The sequence below is a fragment of the Puma concolor genome, chromosome F2 (assembly GCF_028749965.1).
Source record: "Puma concolor isolate L17-30 chromosome F2, mPumCon1.1.hap2, whole genome shotgun sequence".
Lineage (NCBI taxonomy): Eukaryota > Metazoa > Chordata > Mammalia > Carnivora > Felidae > Puma > Puma concolor.
This window is the reverse complement of record NC_141684.1, coordinates 48,953,691-48,968,066: the sequence shown is the minus strand read 5'-3', so window position 1 is coordinate 48,968,066 and position 14,376 is coordinate 48,953,691. Positions and strand designations below refer to the sequence as shown.

The 14,376-nt window shown below is 33.3% G+C and overlaps 1 protein-coding gene across 4 annotated transcripts in view; it reads left to right on the top strand.

Moving 5' to 3' along the window:
- The window catches only part of CNBD1 (cyclic nucleotide binding domain containing 1), a 492,838-nt gene that overhangs the window by 318,975 nt on the left and 159,487 nt on the right, over positions 1–14,376 (top strand). For all 4 annotated transcript variants that reach the window (XR_015246579.1, XM_086695101.1, XM_086695102.1 and 1 more), the window contains exons 7-8: positions 12,657–12,794; positions 13,995–14,127. Coding sequence is in view for 3 of the 4 variants with exons in the window: in XM_086695101.1 (XP_086551227.1) it covers positions 12,657–12,794; positions 13,995–14,127 (271 nt within the window). In the remaining variant the exon portion in view is untranslated. The remainder of the gene's footprint in view (positions 1–12,656; positions 12,795–13,994; positions 14,128–14,376) is intronic.

Here is a 14,376-nt window from a genome sequence, read left to right as displayed (position 1 = left end):
AAGGTGGTGCTAAAAATTATACTAAAGAGCGAAAGGCTAAGAATAGCTAGATACATGGGGTGTCTGGTGGGTCAGTTTGTTAAGCCTGTGACTTTTTTTTTTTTTTTTTTTAGCATCTGACTCTTGATTTCAGCTCAGGTCATGATCTCACAGTTTGTGGGATTGAGCCCACATGGGGTCTGTGCTGACATGGAGCCTGTTTGGGATTCTCTCTGTCTATCTCTCCTCCATCTCTCAAAGATAAATAAGTAAACATAAAAAAAGAATAGCCAGATATTCCTGAAGAAGACCCTTGGGGAAGAGGTACAGATATCAAGACTATACAATTGCTATAGTGCTTTTATAATGATTGATAGTGCCTCAGAGATGAACATATGGGCAGCCAGAGTTCAAAAATTAGATCCACATATGTAATCACTCTGGAGGTAAAACTGTGTCATGAAAAACAGTGGGGAGGGTGGTGAGATGATTCATTAATATGAACTAAGGCAATCAGTTATCTATGTGAATAGAATAGATGAAACTACATGTTTACTTCATATTCTACATAAAAATCAATTTGGGATCACAAGCTTAATTATAAAAGGAATTTGCTGAAATTTTTTTTTCAACATTTATTTATTTTGGGGACAGAGAGAGACAGAGCATGAACAGGGGAGGGGCAGAGAGAGAGGGAGACACAGAATCGGAAACAGGCTCCAGGCTCTGAGCCATCAGCCCAGAGCCCTACGCGGGGCTCGAACTCACGTACCGCGAGACCGCGAGATCGTGACCTGGCTGAAGTCGGACGCTTAACCGACTGCACCACCCAGGCGCCCCGCTGAAATTTTTTTAAAAAGCATGTGGCAGGATTTCTTCATGATGTCATGACAGCAATAGAATAGTATACTTATAGAAGTATACTATAAGGATATTTGTTTAAAATCAAGAAAGGGATCTGGGTGGCTTAGTCAGTTAAGCACCTGAATTCAGCTCAATTCATTATCTGATGGTTTGTGAGTTTGAGCCCCACATCAAGCTCTCTGCTGTCAGAGCAGAGCCCACTTTGGACCCCCATCCCTTCCCTCTCTGCCCCTCCCCCATTCTCTCTCTCTGTATCTCTCTCTCTCTCTCTCTCTCACACACACACACACACAATAAATAAACTTAAAAAAATAAATAAAGTTTTAACTGGACCACTTTCTTACACCAAACACAAAAATAAATTCAAATGGATGAAAAAACCTAAATGTGAAGCAGGAAACCATGAAAATCCTAGAGGGGAATACAGGCAGCAACCTCTTTGATAGCGGCCTAGCAACTTCTTACTAGTTGTGTTTGCTGAAGCAATGGAAGTAAAGCAAAAATGAATTATTGGGACTTCATCTAGATAAAAAGCTTCTGCACAACAAAGGAAAACAGTCAAAAAAACCAAAAGGCAACCTATGGAATGGGAGAAGATATTTGCAAATGGTATATTTGATAAAGGGTTAGTATCCAAACTATAAATAACTTATCAAACTCAATACCCCAAAACAAATAATCCAGTTAAGAAATCAGAAGACATGAAGATACATTTTTCCAAAGAAGACATACAGATGGTTATCAGACACATGAAAAGATGCTCAGCATCACTCATCATCAGTGAAATACAAATCAAAACCACAATGAGATACTTCACAACTGTCAGAATGGCTAAAATTAACAATACAAGAAACAACAGGTGTTGGCGAAGATGGGGAAAAAGAGAATCCCTCTTACAGTGTTGATGGGAATGCAAACTGGTGCAGCCACTCTGAAAAACAGTGTAGAGCTTCCTCAAAAAGTTAAAAATAGAACTACCCTATGGTCCAGCAATTGCACTACTAGGTATATACCCAAAAGATATAAAAATACTGATTCGAAGTGACACATGCATCCCATTATTTTTATATTCTTACTATTCATTGAAAAGTTTAAAAAGTAGGCTTTCCACTGATAATAGTAGAAAGTATAGTTAAGAACATTATATTCTTTAATGGTGAATAAGGAAATATCCCAAACTGCAGTTCAAAATACTTATTTTAACTATAAGCAAAAATGTAAATATTAAATCATTTCACATTGAGATTAGATTGACACAGTTATTTCACTTTATATCTAAGCTTATTCAACTGAATCTTCTTTATAAGAACTTATTAAACTCAGAATAAATGGATACATGAACCATTGAATTCAGTGTTTGTGGATAAAATGTTCTATTTTGAATATAAAGTCAGAAAGCATTGTTTTTGGTTTATTAAAAAGTCTGCTGTACAAAGCTACCAAAAATATTAATTTTTCACATAAAATTAAAATCACACCAGACCAATTAATTTAAAAATGAGTAAACCATATAACACATGAAGGATATCAATCCATTAGAAACTTTAGATTTTATAACTGCAATAGCTAATGAACATCTGATGAGCACTTATATGAATACCTATAAAGTACACATTTCAGCGTATGCTCCATTAACTTTTTACTAAATTTTACATGCTAATTTTTTAAAGTTTATGATTATTTAAAATATATGCTAGCTTTTTCTTTAGTTGACATTGTATTCCATATTATAATATGGCAGTACTTTTAGTTCTTAGTGCTTACTCTTAAATTATTGGGAATATGACATTCATTGTTATATTTTCTGCAGTATAATATCAATTCTACAGTATAATATCAATATTTTTTGCAGTATAATGTCAATTTCACCAAATGGCATGCTGGAATGATTATTTCTACAGGTTGAATTGTGCATTCTTATATATCAGAGAGATTAATTTCTCCCTTTTAATAAGAAAATAAAAAGATGTCAGATAATAATAATGATATGAAAAATAATTTTTCTCACTTCTAACTAGTCAGCAATACTTTTCGAGCACCAACAATGTTTAGAAAATTGTGAAATATATTTTATTTGTCCAAATGTTATTTTTTAATTAATTGGTTTAATCTTTGAATTACACTTCTGATTAAATTATACCTTCATTATTTCCAAATTAGATTCATGAAAGTGCTGAATTGTGCTGGGTGACTTCTTCAGATTTCAGGGTAGTCATTTAGGACCTTTTGAGGACATAGAATAAAAGTTTATATCTCTTTAGCAAAAAGTCAGCAGTCCAAATGTAACAGAACAGGAAAAGGAAACTGTCGTTCCGGTCAATGCTGAAGGTATTGTATGAGTTAGTCTCTCTCAAACATAAAAAAGATTAATGCAGAAGGGAATGCTTGGGCTATATCTGAGATTCAGTTCATGGTTATCAGCTGATATCAGCACTGTGCTCATGTGCTAATAATATGCAGTCTGGGCTGTTCAGGGGACTTTATATTGTAGGTACTGTGATACTTATACAGGAACATGTTACCTATGAGTTCTTCAGGTACTATTTTTCTTTGTCAACCCACTCCTTTCCTGCACTCCTAAATATCTTTTATATGAACCAGAAAATGTATAGTTTTTAAAAGATTTTTAAAAATTTAATTGACCAAGAAAACTAAACAGGACACACAAACACATATGGCATATATAACTTGCAAATAGCAATGAATGCTAAGTACTTACATTATTCTTATTAATATCTGATATGTATGAATAGTTCAGGAATTAGAAATTCTGTTATTAATACATTAATATTCATTGGCTTGCTTATCATATCTATCTATCTACAGAGAAAGAAAGAGAAAAAGAGATGGAATATATTTATATTTATATTTATATTTATATTTATATTTATATTTATATTTATATTTATATTTATATTTATATTTAAATATACCTTGGATGTTACTAATTCCTTCCTTGTGTTAAAAGGCTGCCATCTAATTTTTTTTTCTTTAATTTTTTTTTTCAACGTTTATTTATTTTTGGGACACAGAGAGACAGAGCATGAACGGGGGAGGGGCAGAGAGAGAGGGAGACACAGAATCGGAAACAGGCTCCAGGCTCTGAGCCATCAGCCCAGAGCCTGACGCGGGGCTCGAACTCACGGACCGCGAGATCGTGACCTGGCTGAAGTCGGACGCTTAACCGACTGCGCCACCCAGGCGCCCTGCCATCTAATTTTTTTCCATTATTTTTGGATAGTAAAGACAGTAAAAACTACGATAAGGCTCTTCAGAATATTTTTCTTATTATAGATACTAATTTATGTAAAACTTTGTGGACTATCTTGCCAAAATCTCTACCTTTCCTTTATCTTCTATGAGAAAGGTTTGGATGTCATTGTCCAATTGATGATTCTGAATTATTTGGGATGATAAGGGCAAGCCAACAAAGTCCAAACAGTACAAATGGAAGTAGATTTTATTTTAGAGAAACAGTCCCTTTAGTTTGTTGAATCTCAGTCTGCTTTTGACCAGGATGAGTAGTTTACATCAGAACAATCTCCTTGCTAGAACACTATAAAATTTGGATCAAAGGAACCAACCAAACAACTGTCTGAAGATATTTGAGAGCAACAAGGGAACCAGGATTTGAAGGGTCAAGATTCAAGAAAGAAAGGAAATAACATTATTTTGAGCCAGACATTCCATGTTGCTTTCCTTTGAGGCAACTGCCAATTTGTAATTATCATAAGGATGAATAAACAGAAAGCAGTGGATCAGAACTTCAGGAATCTCAGAGTACCAGAGTGATATAATTTTGAGTTCAGTCTACGTAGACAATCAGGACTTGAGGTGGCAAGATACTGGGAAAAGAAAATCAGAGGAAAGGTACCTTGATATGCCTTTCTTTTCTTTAGGGCATTTGCTTATTCCTAAGAGTTATGGACCAAGAGGCTAAAAATCTATAAAAATCTGAATGTCAGTACCAGTAGGATGGATGGATGGATGGATGGATGGACAGATGAATGCGTGGATGGATGGATGGATAGATAGGTGATGGTTAGATGATGGATAGATAGATAATAAGCTAATAAGGAATTGACTTGGTCAGTTATGGAGACTGGCAAGTCCAAAATCTGTCAAATCAGTATCTAGTTTGAGTCTAAATGCTGGAAGATGTGCTAAAATTAGGAATAACTGTTGTGTATGGAGATCAGATTGAAGGCCGCTGAATGGAGAATTTTCCTAACCTCTCTTACTTGGTTATGGATCAGTCTTTTGTTCTATTCAGGCCTTCAGTGATTGGGTGAAGCCTGCCACAGTATAAAAGGCAATCTGCTTTATTCTGTGTACTAATTAAATGTTCAACTCATCCAAAACACCCAGAATAATATTTTACCAATTTATTTGGGTACTCCATAACCCAGTCAAGTTGACATAAAATTAATCATCACAGAACCCAAGTAAAAGTATGCAGCTAAAAATCTAACAAGAACTGTCTTCAGTCTCATAGCATTTGACAGAGAGCAATTAAGAGTTCTGTGTCTAGGAGCATCTGGGTGGCTCAGTTGGTTAAATGTCCAACTCTTGGTTTTGGCTCAGGTCATGATCTCATGGTTTCCTGAGTTCAAGCCCCGCACTGCACTGAGCCAGGGCTCTGCACTGGCAGCGTGGAGCCTGCTTGGGATTCTCTGTTTCCCTCTCTCTCTTTCCCTCCCCACTCATACTGTCTGTTTCTCTCAAAATAAATACATAAACTTAAAAAAAGAGCTCTGTGTCTATCAAGGATAAGAACTTCTGATAAACATGTTAGTCTATCAATAGAAACCCAGAACTAAATCCAGCCTCAGACACCTCAGTTCCTGATTGGATCATGTTAATTTGCTTCTACACTCACTACTTAACTGTAAGTTGAAAAGTGAAGCATCTCAGAGAAAGATATCGTCTACAGCAATAACAGTTTTTCATCCTCAATGTTCAGCACTAAATAAAAAGGAATAAATGACACACAAAAATAGACAAATAGCAGATAATAAGAAGGAAAATTTAACCCTAAATATGTCTATAATTACATTATATATAAACAGACTAAGTATTTTAACGAATAAACAAAGATTGTCAGAGTAGATAAAATAACCTCCTATATGCCGACACACCTTATTACAAATATACCATAAGTTGCTAAGTAAAATAATGGAAGATGATAAACCAGAACACACTAACCCAAAGAAAGCTGGTGTTGCTCTCCTAATAGTAAGAAAGTAGACTTCATTGCAAGAACATTATTAAAACTAAAGAGAGGTAATTATTGTGAAATAACATGCACTGAAACTTATTACTTCAAAACATATAAAGTAAACATTGGTAGAATAGGAAAGAAAGGGAAGAAAGAAAGAGAGAGAGAGAGAGAGAAAGAAAGGAAAAGAAAGAAAGAAAGAAAGAAAGAAAGAAAGAAAGAAAGAAAGAGAAAGAGAAAAAAAGAAAGAAAGAAAGAAAGAAAGAGAAAGAAAGAAAGAAAGAAAGAAAGAAAGAAAGAAAGAAAGAAAGAAAGAAAGAAAAGAAAAAGAAAGAGAAAGAAAGAAAGAAAGAAAGAGAGAAAGAAAGAAAGAAAGAGAAAGAAAGAAAGAAGGAAAGACAGAAAGAAGGAAAGAAGAAAGAAGCAAACAAATCCAACACTATAGTAGGTGATTTTAATAGGACTGTTAGTGCAGTCTGATGCAGGGCTCAAACCCACACCAGTGAGATCATGATCTGAGCCGAAATTCGGAGTCAGAAGCTTAACCAACTGAACCACCAAAGGCACCCCTACAACAGAACTTTTAGAAGTTAAGAATATTTGGGTAGAATTGTACTAGTCTTAAAGTGGCATCAGATGATGATTATATTTAACCCAGGCTCCTTTGCTGCTGAAAATCTTCCTATATTAGAAGGAAACACATTCATTTATCTTCAAAGTTTTAAGATAGTGATATAACATTATTAATATTTTTAGAATGTCCTTACTTATAAGACTATTGCATGTTATAGAGCAAAACAAAGAGCACATAATTTATTAGAAATCAGGGGGGAAACTTGGGTGATCCAGGTAGCTTTAGAAAAGAGATAGGAGTTAAACTGGGTTTAAGCTGAGTAGAATTCAAATAAGCAGTCAGTGTGTTAGGTCTTTCAAATAAGTGTTTCATGTGAATTACTGAGAAGGTGGAAATTCCCTGAGAAGAAACCACTCTGTTTTGGAGGAAATAAAAACAATTTCTTCTACTTTTCTGATCCATTATGATATCTGGACTCTTCTTGCCAAAATGCATGAGGGTCATAATAGTAAGCTTTATTTAGACAACTTTTAAAGAGGAATTTATTGACTATATCTACAAATTGACTTGATTTATAGCTTTTACTTAGGGAATGCATAGCTTTTCATATATTCTTCAAATATCAATTATTTTCCTGTAATTGGAAATGTCTTCCTCGTTGGCTCAGCATATAGGTTTGGTATCAATGTACTCAGGGAATTTCTGTTGAGGCAGACAGGCCAGTCTCTCAACTAGTGGGTTGAGTTAGGTCCCAATTAGACTGTCCTCACATTCAGGTTAGTTCCTGCTTCTACCTTTTAGATATCACAATATACCCCTAATATGACCAAAATCCTCCATAAGCATGTAAGAGATTATGAAATGTGACATTTTCATATTACTTTCTTATTGTACAACATTATTTGGTTATGAGAATGTACTTTCTACATAAGCCAGTTAAGTCATAGGGGAAATGTAATTTTTTCTGAGACATAGACATCCTGGAGAATCTCATGAAAGCTATAGAAAGTCATTCAAGGAAATAAATGGAAATTTACAAATAATCACAAACTGTGGCATGAGATATTAGGAGTTCAAGAATCTTCTAAAAGTCCATCCTTGGACTAAATTTATGAACCCCTATCTAGAGAGGCTTTGTATTTTCTATCTGCCTCTTCAGCCCCATAGGGAGAAAAAAATATGTTCCACAGGGTTAAGAACATGATGTTTCCTTGGTTTAAAAATAGCAATTCTAATTTTAGTTATTGATCTTATTTAATGTGTAAATGCCTGAAAGCTAGACACATTGGAAAAATAAAACAAAAATTATACCTATAGAAGTCTACTGTTTTTCAAAAAAGTTCATTTGTGTAAAATGCAGTTTGCAACAAACCTCAACAATGTTTTCATATAAAAGAAATCTTAATGGATATACCAACTCATATTATTCAGTACCAAATGTTTGGGTCATGTATTAGTAAAGAAGTGTAAAAATTTTTAATCATGAGAATACATCATTTCCCAATAAATGTAATTATCAATTTACTTTTCAGTAAAATAATAGGAGAATTTAGAAGTGAGAGAAATAGCTCCCTTTGTGCACTTCCAACATCTATCTACAGCAAAATAGGATTATTTACCTAACCTTAATGAGTGTTTCCCCCAAAATTGAGAAACATTGAGCTGTATATCATTTAAATAGCTTTGTAATGTTGCCAGATTTCAAAATTACTATATTCATTAAAATTTTCAGAAAATACAGAGGTATTAAGTAGAAAATGATAGTTGTCTGCACTTTCATCATTCAGAGATAACTATACACATCTAATATATATCATTTAAGATATTTCATATATTGGGGAACCTGGGTGGCTTAGTCGGGCATTTGACTTTGGCTTAGATCATGATCTCACTGATGGTGGGTTCAAGCCCAGCATTGGGTTCTGTGCTAATAGCTCAGAGCCTGGAGCCTGCTTTGGATTCTGTGTCTCCTTCTCTCTCTCTGCCCCTTCCCCATTCACACTCTGTCTCTCTGTCTCTTAAAAATTAAACAAATAGGGGCGCCTGGGTGGCGCAGTCGGTTAAGCGTCCGACTTCAGCCAGGTCACGATCTCGCGGTCCGTGAGTTCGAGCCCCGCGTCAGGCTCTGGGCTGATGGCTCGGAGCCTGGAGCCTGTTTCCGATTCTGTGTCTCCCTCTCTCTCTGCCCCTCCCCCGTTCATGCTCTGTCTCTCTCTGTCCCAAAAATAAATAAACGTTGAAAAAAAAAATTTTTTTAAAAAATAAAAATTAAACAAATATTAGAAAAAATTTAAAAAAAAGATGTTTCATATATCAATATAAAGATACCAAGAGAGAGAACGCAGGTGTGGAAAATAACACAGCATGTTGTTTTGAATCTATTTTAAACGTCTTTTAAAATGTCCAAAACTTAAAATTTAATACAAACTCTCTCTGTAATTGAAAGAAAATAGAGTTTGAAGGAAAAGATAATGTCTTTTTTGTCATTTTACTTCCACCTTTCCCCTGAATAGCCTGGTATTTGCACTTGTACAACTTTGTCTGAGCTAACATAAACATATAAACAATTATATAAATTTATATAGATTACCATTTTTGTAACTGTTCAGTTTATTAAAATTTTCAACATATTTTCACTGCTATTTGTCTTTTTTCCACTATAAGTATTCATAAAGGGTAAGGTACATAGATGTCACTAATTTTAAACAGTATGTAAAAATTTAGATTTAGTTGAATACACACATACACACACATTAACTGGTGGCTATTTAAAAATACTCCAGTTGGAGGTTATTAAAATGTGCTGCATTGTTTTATAAATACATCCTTAAGAATACATTTCTACAAGGTAGATCCTAAGAGATATGTTCCTGGATAAAACATTTCATATATCCTTTGTTAATTTTAGTAAACATTGCCAGATTATTTCCCATTTTAAAAGGTTTTACAGTTTCTTGAGTTATATAAGAAAAGTATTGCCCCAGTCTCATAGGTTAGAGTACCTTAATATTTTCAGTCTCATAGATGAATAAACATTTCTCTGTTTACTAGTAAGATTGAGAATGTTTCTTTTGTGTGTGGTTTATTTAGTTATTCTCTTCTGGAAAATATTTTTTTTTAATAATTTGTCATTTTCTATAATTATTTTTAATCTATTTTTTGTAAATGTGTATTTATTTTGAGAGCGTGAGAGTGCACGTGAGTGGGGGTAGGTGATAAAGAAAGAGAGGGAATCCCATGAAGTGTGGAGCCTAACACAGAGCTTGATCTCACAACCATGAGCCAAAGTCAGGAGTTGGAGGCTTAACCAACTGAACCACCCAGGTGCCCAGAGTCAAATTATAGGTGTTTATTAGATATTATTAGGGACATAGTAGATTTCATCACTTTATTTTTGTGTCATTGTGTTTTCTTTTTCCATCCATAATGTTCTTATTTCTATGTTACTAAATTTGCAATTTTAACTAAGAAAAGCTATATATTTTTTTTGTCTTTCCTAGTTCCAAAGTATATTCTCAGTATTTTTTTTTAAATCTTCCTGCTCTTCTCTTTGGAATTACTGTTCTAAAAGTATTTTAAATCTATTTTATTTTAAAGGTATCTCATGTTTGTTACTTTATAATTATTTTATAATTATTATATATCAATAAATTTTATTTACATTTATTATCAACTATTTACATTTTTTATCAACTGTTTTGTATTCCTCTTTGGATTCACTATTGTTCTAAGTGAAATTCATCTTTTTAAATTTGTTTCACGTGATGCCAAAAATTAACTTGATGCTTATTTTTCCTCACTCTATATTCCTATTTTAAGTTAATAAAATTCTAGTTTGAAACTTTTTTTTTGAGTACTTTGAAGGTGACCATAGTTATATAATGGAATGGAAGTGTAAATATTAGTAATTTTTAAAAATAATTCAGCTATACAATAATTCAGTGTAAACAATGTTTACATACATACAGTGTGTAAAGGGTATTAGAAATATAATATTTTCCTAATAATATTAAGGAGTTTGATGATATTGGTTAATGCATCAAGAAAGAAAGCCTTAAGAATATTATTCAAAGTTGTGGAGGACTTTTGCTTTCATAAGGGCTTATTAGGTAATTCAAACTAAGTCTTATCCTAAAAACAATTAGAAAATCTGGAAAAATGTATGTAAAAACTATCTACTTGAATTTTCTGATGTCTAACAAGATAATGAAGGGGGACGTGGAGGAGAAAGACTAATGGACTACACCAAAACCTGAGCAGGAATGCAAGATACAAATACACATCGAGATGTTGTGTATTACTTCATTTCTAAGACTCACCTCTTCACTATTCTGGAAAATTTAGTGCCATTATCACTTAATGTAATAATTACTCCTCTCCCATTATTTTTGGTTTCTTCTGGAAATCGTAGTAGCTGTATGATGAATGGTCTCCATCTATCTTCCATATCTTTTAAAATCTCATTTCAGATTCCTTCTGAATGATTATTCTGAATGATTTTTCTCATATTTTATCCATTTCATGAATTGTTTCTTTAGTTTTAACCAATGTGTCCATTGAGTTTTTTTAATAACTATTTATTACTTTAAAAAGCTTAATTTTGTTCTTTTGCAAAATGCCTTTTTGCTTCCATAATGTCATTCTCTGGTTTCATGATCTAATATATTAATTGTATATAGTTTCTTTATGTTGTTCATTTTTTAAAGTTCTTTGTTGACTTACCATTGTAGGGTTTTTTTTTTTCACTTGCGAGGCTTATAATTTTTTACTGTGATTTTGTTATTAGCAGGGATTGCTTCCTATGTGAGTTCCTTTTTTCCTCAATTCATACCTAAGGTTTTAAATTTATACTTTCCTGGATCTTAGCTGTTTTTCTAGTTGTGTAACAGAATTTACAGTAATCTTTTAGCTTTGAGTCCTGTACTATTTGTAAATGTATACTCTGCACTCACACAATTTATAGACCTAGAATCTTGATTTTATGACAGCTGTTCCCAGTTCCACAGCTGGATTAGTGGTTAAAGTTTTTGTTGCCTCCATTTCACATATAGGTGATCCTCCAAGTTCCTAGACTTTATGCAAGAAGGCCCAATTCCAGTTCCTCACCTTCCATGGTTCTAAGTCTCATCTCCTATTCCCACATGTATTACAAACCCTGGAATTCACCCCCTTTGGCATTTATTCTAGTCTGATATCACTGTGAACCACTTTGCTTCAGCAGTGACTGTTTAAAATCCCTCTTTATTTCTGGACTTGCAGATTAAATCTCAGCTATCCATTCAACTAAAAAGATAACTGTTCAGCCTTTCTATGGATCTGAAATGTAGGAGCAGATGTCTTCTCATATCATCTTAACCATATAGACCTGATGTTTTCCCTAAGAAGCTTCTCAATTTCATAGATATACATTATCTATGATAATTATCTATCTATCTATCTATCTATCTATCATCTATCTATCTATCTATCTATAATATATATCTTATTTACAATTAAGTACTCTAGAGTAACATTTTGGCATGCTAAATATTTATCTTTTACATAATAAATTAGGACATCCTACATGTGTATATGTATGCCAGTGATTTATATATTGCATAACACTATATTCATTTTCATTATTACTACCAACATATGAGGATAATAAAATAAGCAGAAGACCAAGTATATAAGTTCTATTTCCTCACTCTTTCAACAAATATTTATTGAATGGCTACTATGTTCCAAGCATTATTCTATGTACTTAAAATGAATCAGTGGGTAAAACAGAAGATCTATTCTTACAGTTATTTTCTTCATGCTAGTGAGAAAATGGGAATTTTTTCTTGCCCTGGGAAGGTAACATTGGGCAGAAGTATGACACCCATGCAAGACTGTTTAGATCCCCTTTTTTCATAGACTCGGAGTTTGACCTGCAATCAGTGCTTTTGCAGACTCTTCTAGACTGCTCCTGTCACAATCAGTGGTATTTTTATGTTGATGAATGATAATGAAGTTTAAGTTGCCTCCATATTTTTATAGCTTCGACAATGGAGTACCTTTGGAACACTGGAAGTTACAGCTCAGACTGAATCAGACACAAAGGAGTACTCAGTGATCACAGAAGAAGATTGTGAAATTCTTAAAATCCCAGCAAAGGATTATGTGAGGTTAAAATCGGTATGATCATATCTAATCTATATTAACACAATAGATGTATAAATTCAAGCTAAGTTTTGCCTCTAGACATAAGATGTCCACATTTCTTTTATTTTTTAATATAACTTGACTTGGAGACAATAAAAATGTGGTTTATTTGGTGAACATTACTTAAGTTTCTGATGATGGGTAGTTGAAGTAGAAAGAAAGGTCTCTATGAATATATTTTATGTGTATTTTGAGCACTTTTGGTTTTTCATGAATTTTAAATCCATTCATTTATGCATCCATTTATTCATATATTCATTCAACAAGCATGTTTTGGTTGTCAACAGCATGTCATGTGTTAGGGATACCAGACAATCATACAGACAGATCTCTAAATCTGTACAATCCACCTGAAAAAAAAACAGTTTGGAATAATTGGCATGCTATTTTATCGCTTTAATAGACATTCAAACCCAGAGTTGCATGTATAGGTGATCACAACTTAATTCTGATCCCCTAATTCTGCTACATTAAGATAATTTATTTACTTCAAGTTTACCAACTTACTCTCCTTAAGTCAAATACAAAATTTTCGCTTTTTTGATTTCTCCTCACCTGATGGCAGAGAAAGTTTGTATAAGTGACTGCATCAAAAGGCCCCCATTGTTCTGCTCTGCCAGCTTTTCTTGAAAGGGTCTAAGTCTGGTGCTGGTGCAATAAGGCACTGGCATCGGCTACAGTTGGGTTCTTTGGTTGGAGGGAGATGGTGAGTCATCCATCTTCTTGACTTAGGTCTCTAAAAATAGTCAGGATTTCTTTTGATATAGTGGTCTCAGTGTCAGTGGTACAGAGGACTATCTCAGAATTCAACTTCTTTCCAAATCCCTGAATTCAGAGTCACTCACTTCTAACAATATTTGGTATGTTTTATTTTCAAAATGTAAGTATCAATTATTTGATATTATCATGTACAACTTTTGAGTTTAGTCTGGATTATGACAAGATTTTTAAGAAATGCAAAAATATTTATGGAAGCCTAAAAATATTATGAAAGGTGGGAAAATATAATTTTAGTAGCACACCAGAAGACTAAAATTTCAATATGGTTATGTGGTCTTGGAATGATGCTCCTATAAAATTCAAATGTATTTTGTGCTATATAACCTTTATTTTTCTGTTATGCCATTTATCTATCTGCTATACATTTTCCTTCTTTTTTAATGACTTTTTCAGGAAAACATAAAGCTTGAAAATAAAGAAAAGATGAAATTAATTCATAAATGTCCATATTATGAGGAGTGGCCGACTTTATCCATATGTGAGCTAGTTGCACTCATTAAATGGAAAAAATTTCCTCCAGGTTATGGTGAGTTTAATGCAATTTTGAATCATCTTCTTTATATAACATAGTACTGGCATTTGTAATTTTTCATTGTTTTAATGTTTGATATAACATTTCTTCATATTATTTTACTTAATGTACTTAAGCAAATTAATTTACTTAATGTGACCTTTTAATTAGACATTTAGAATCCTGCCTGTTTTTTTATTAAAAAATCATTCTGTATTGGCTTGAAGATCTTAGGACTGGCCTTATTTCCACATCTCTCTATAT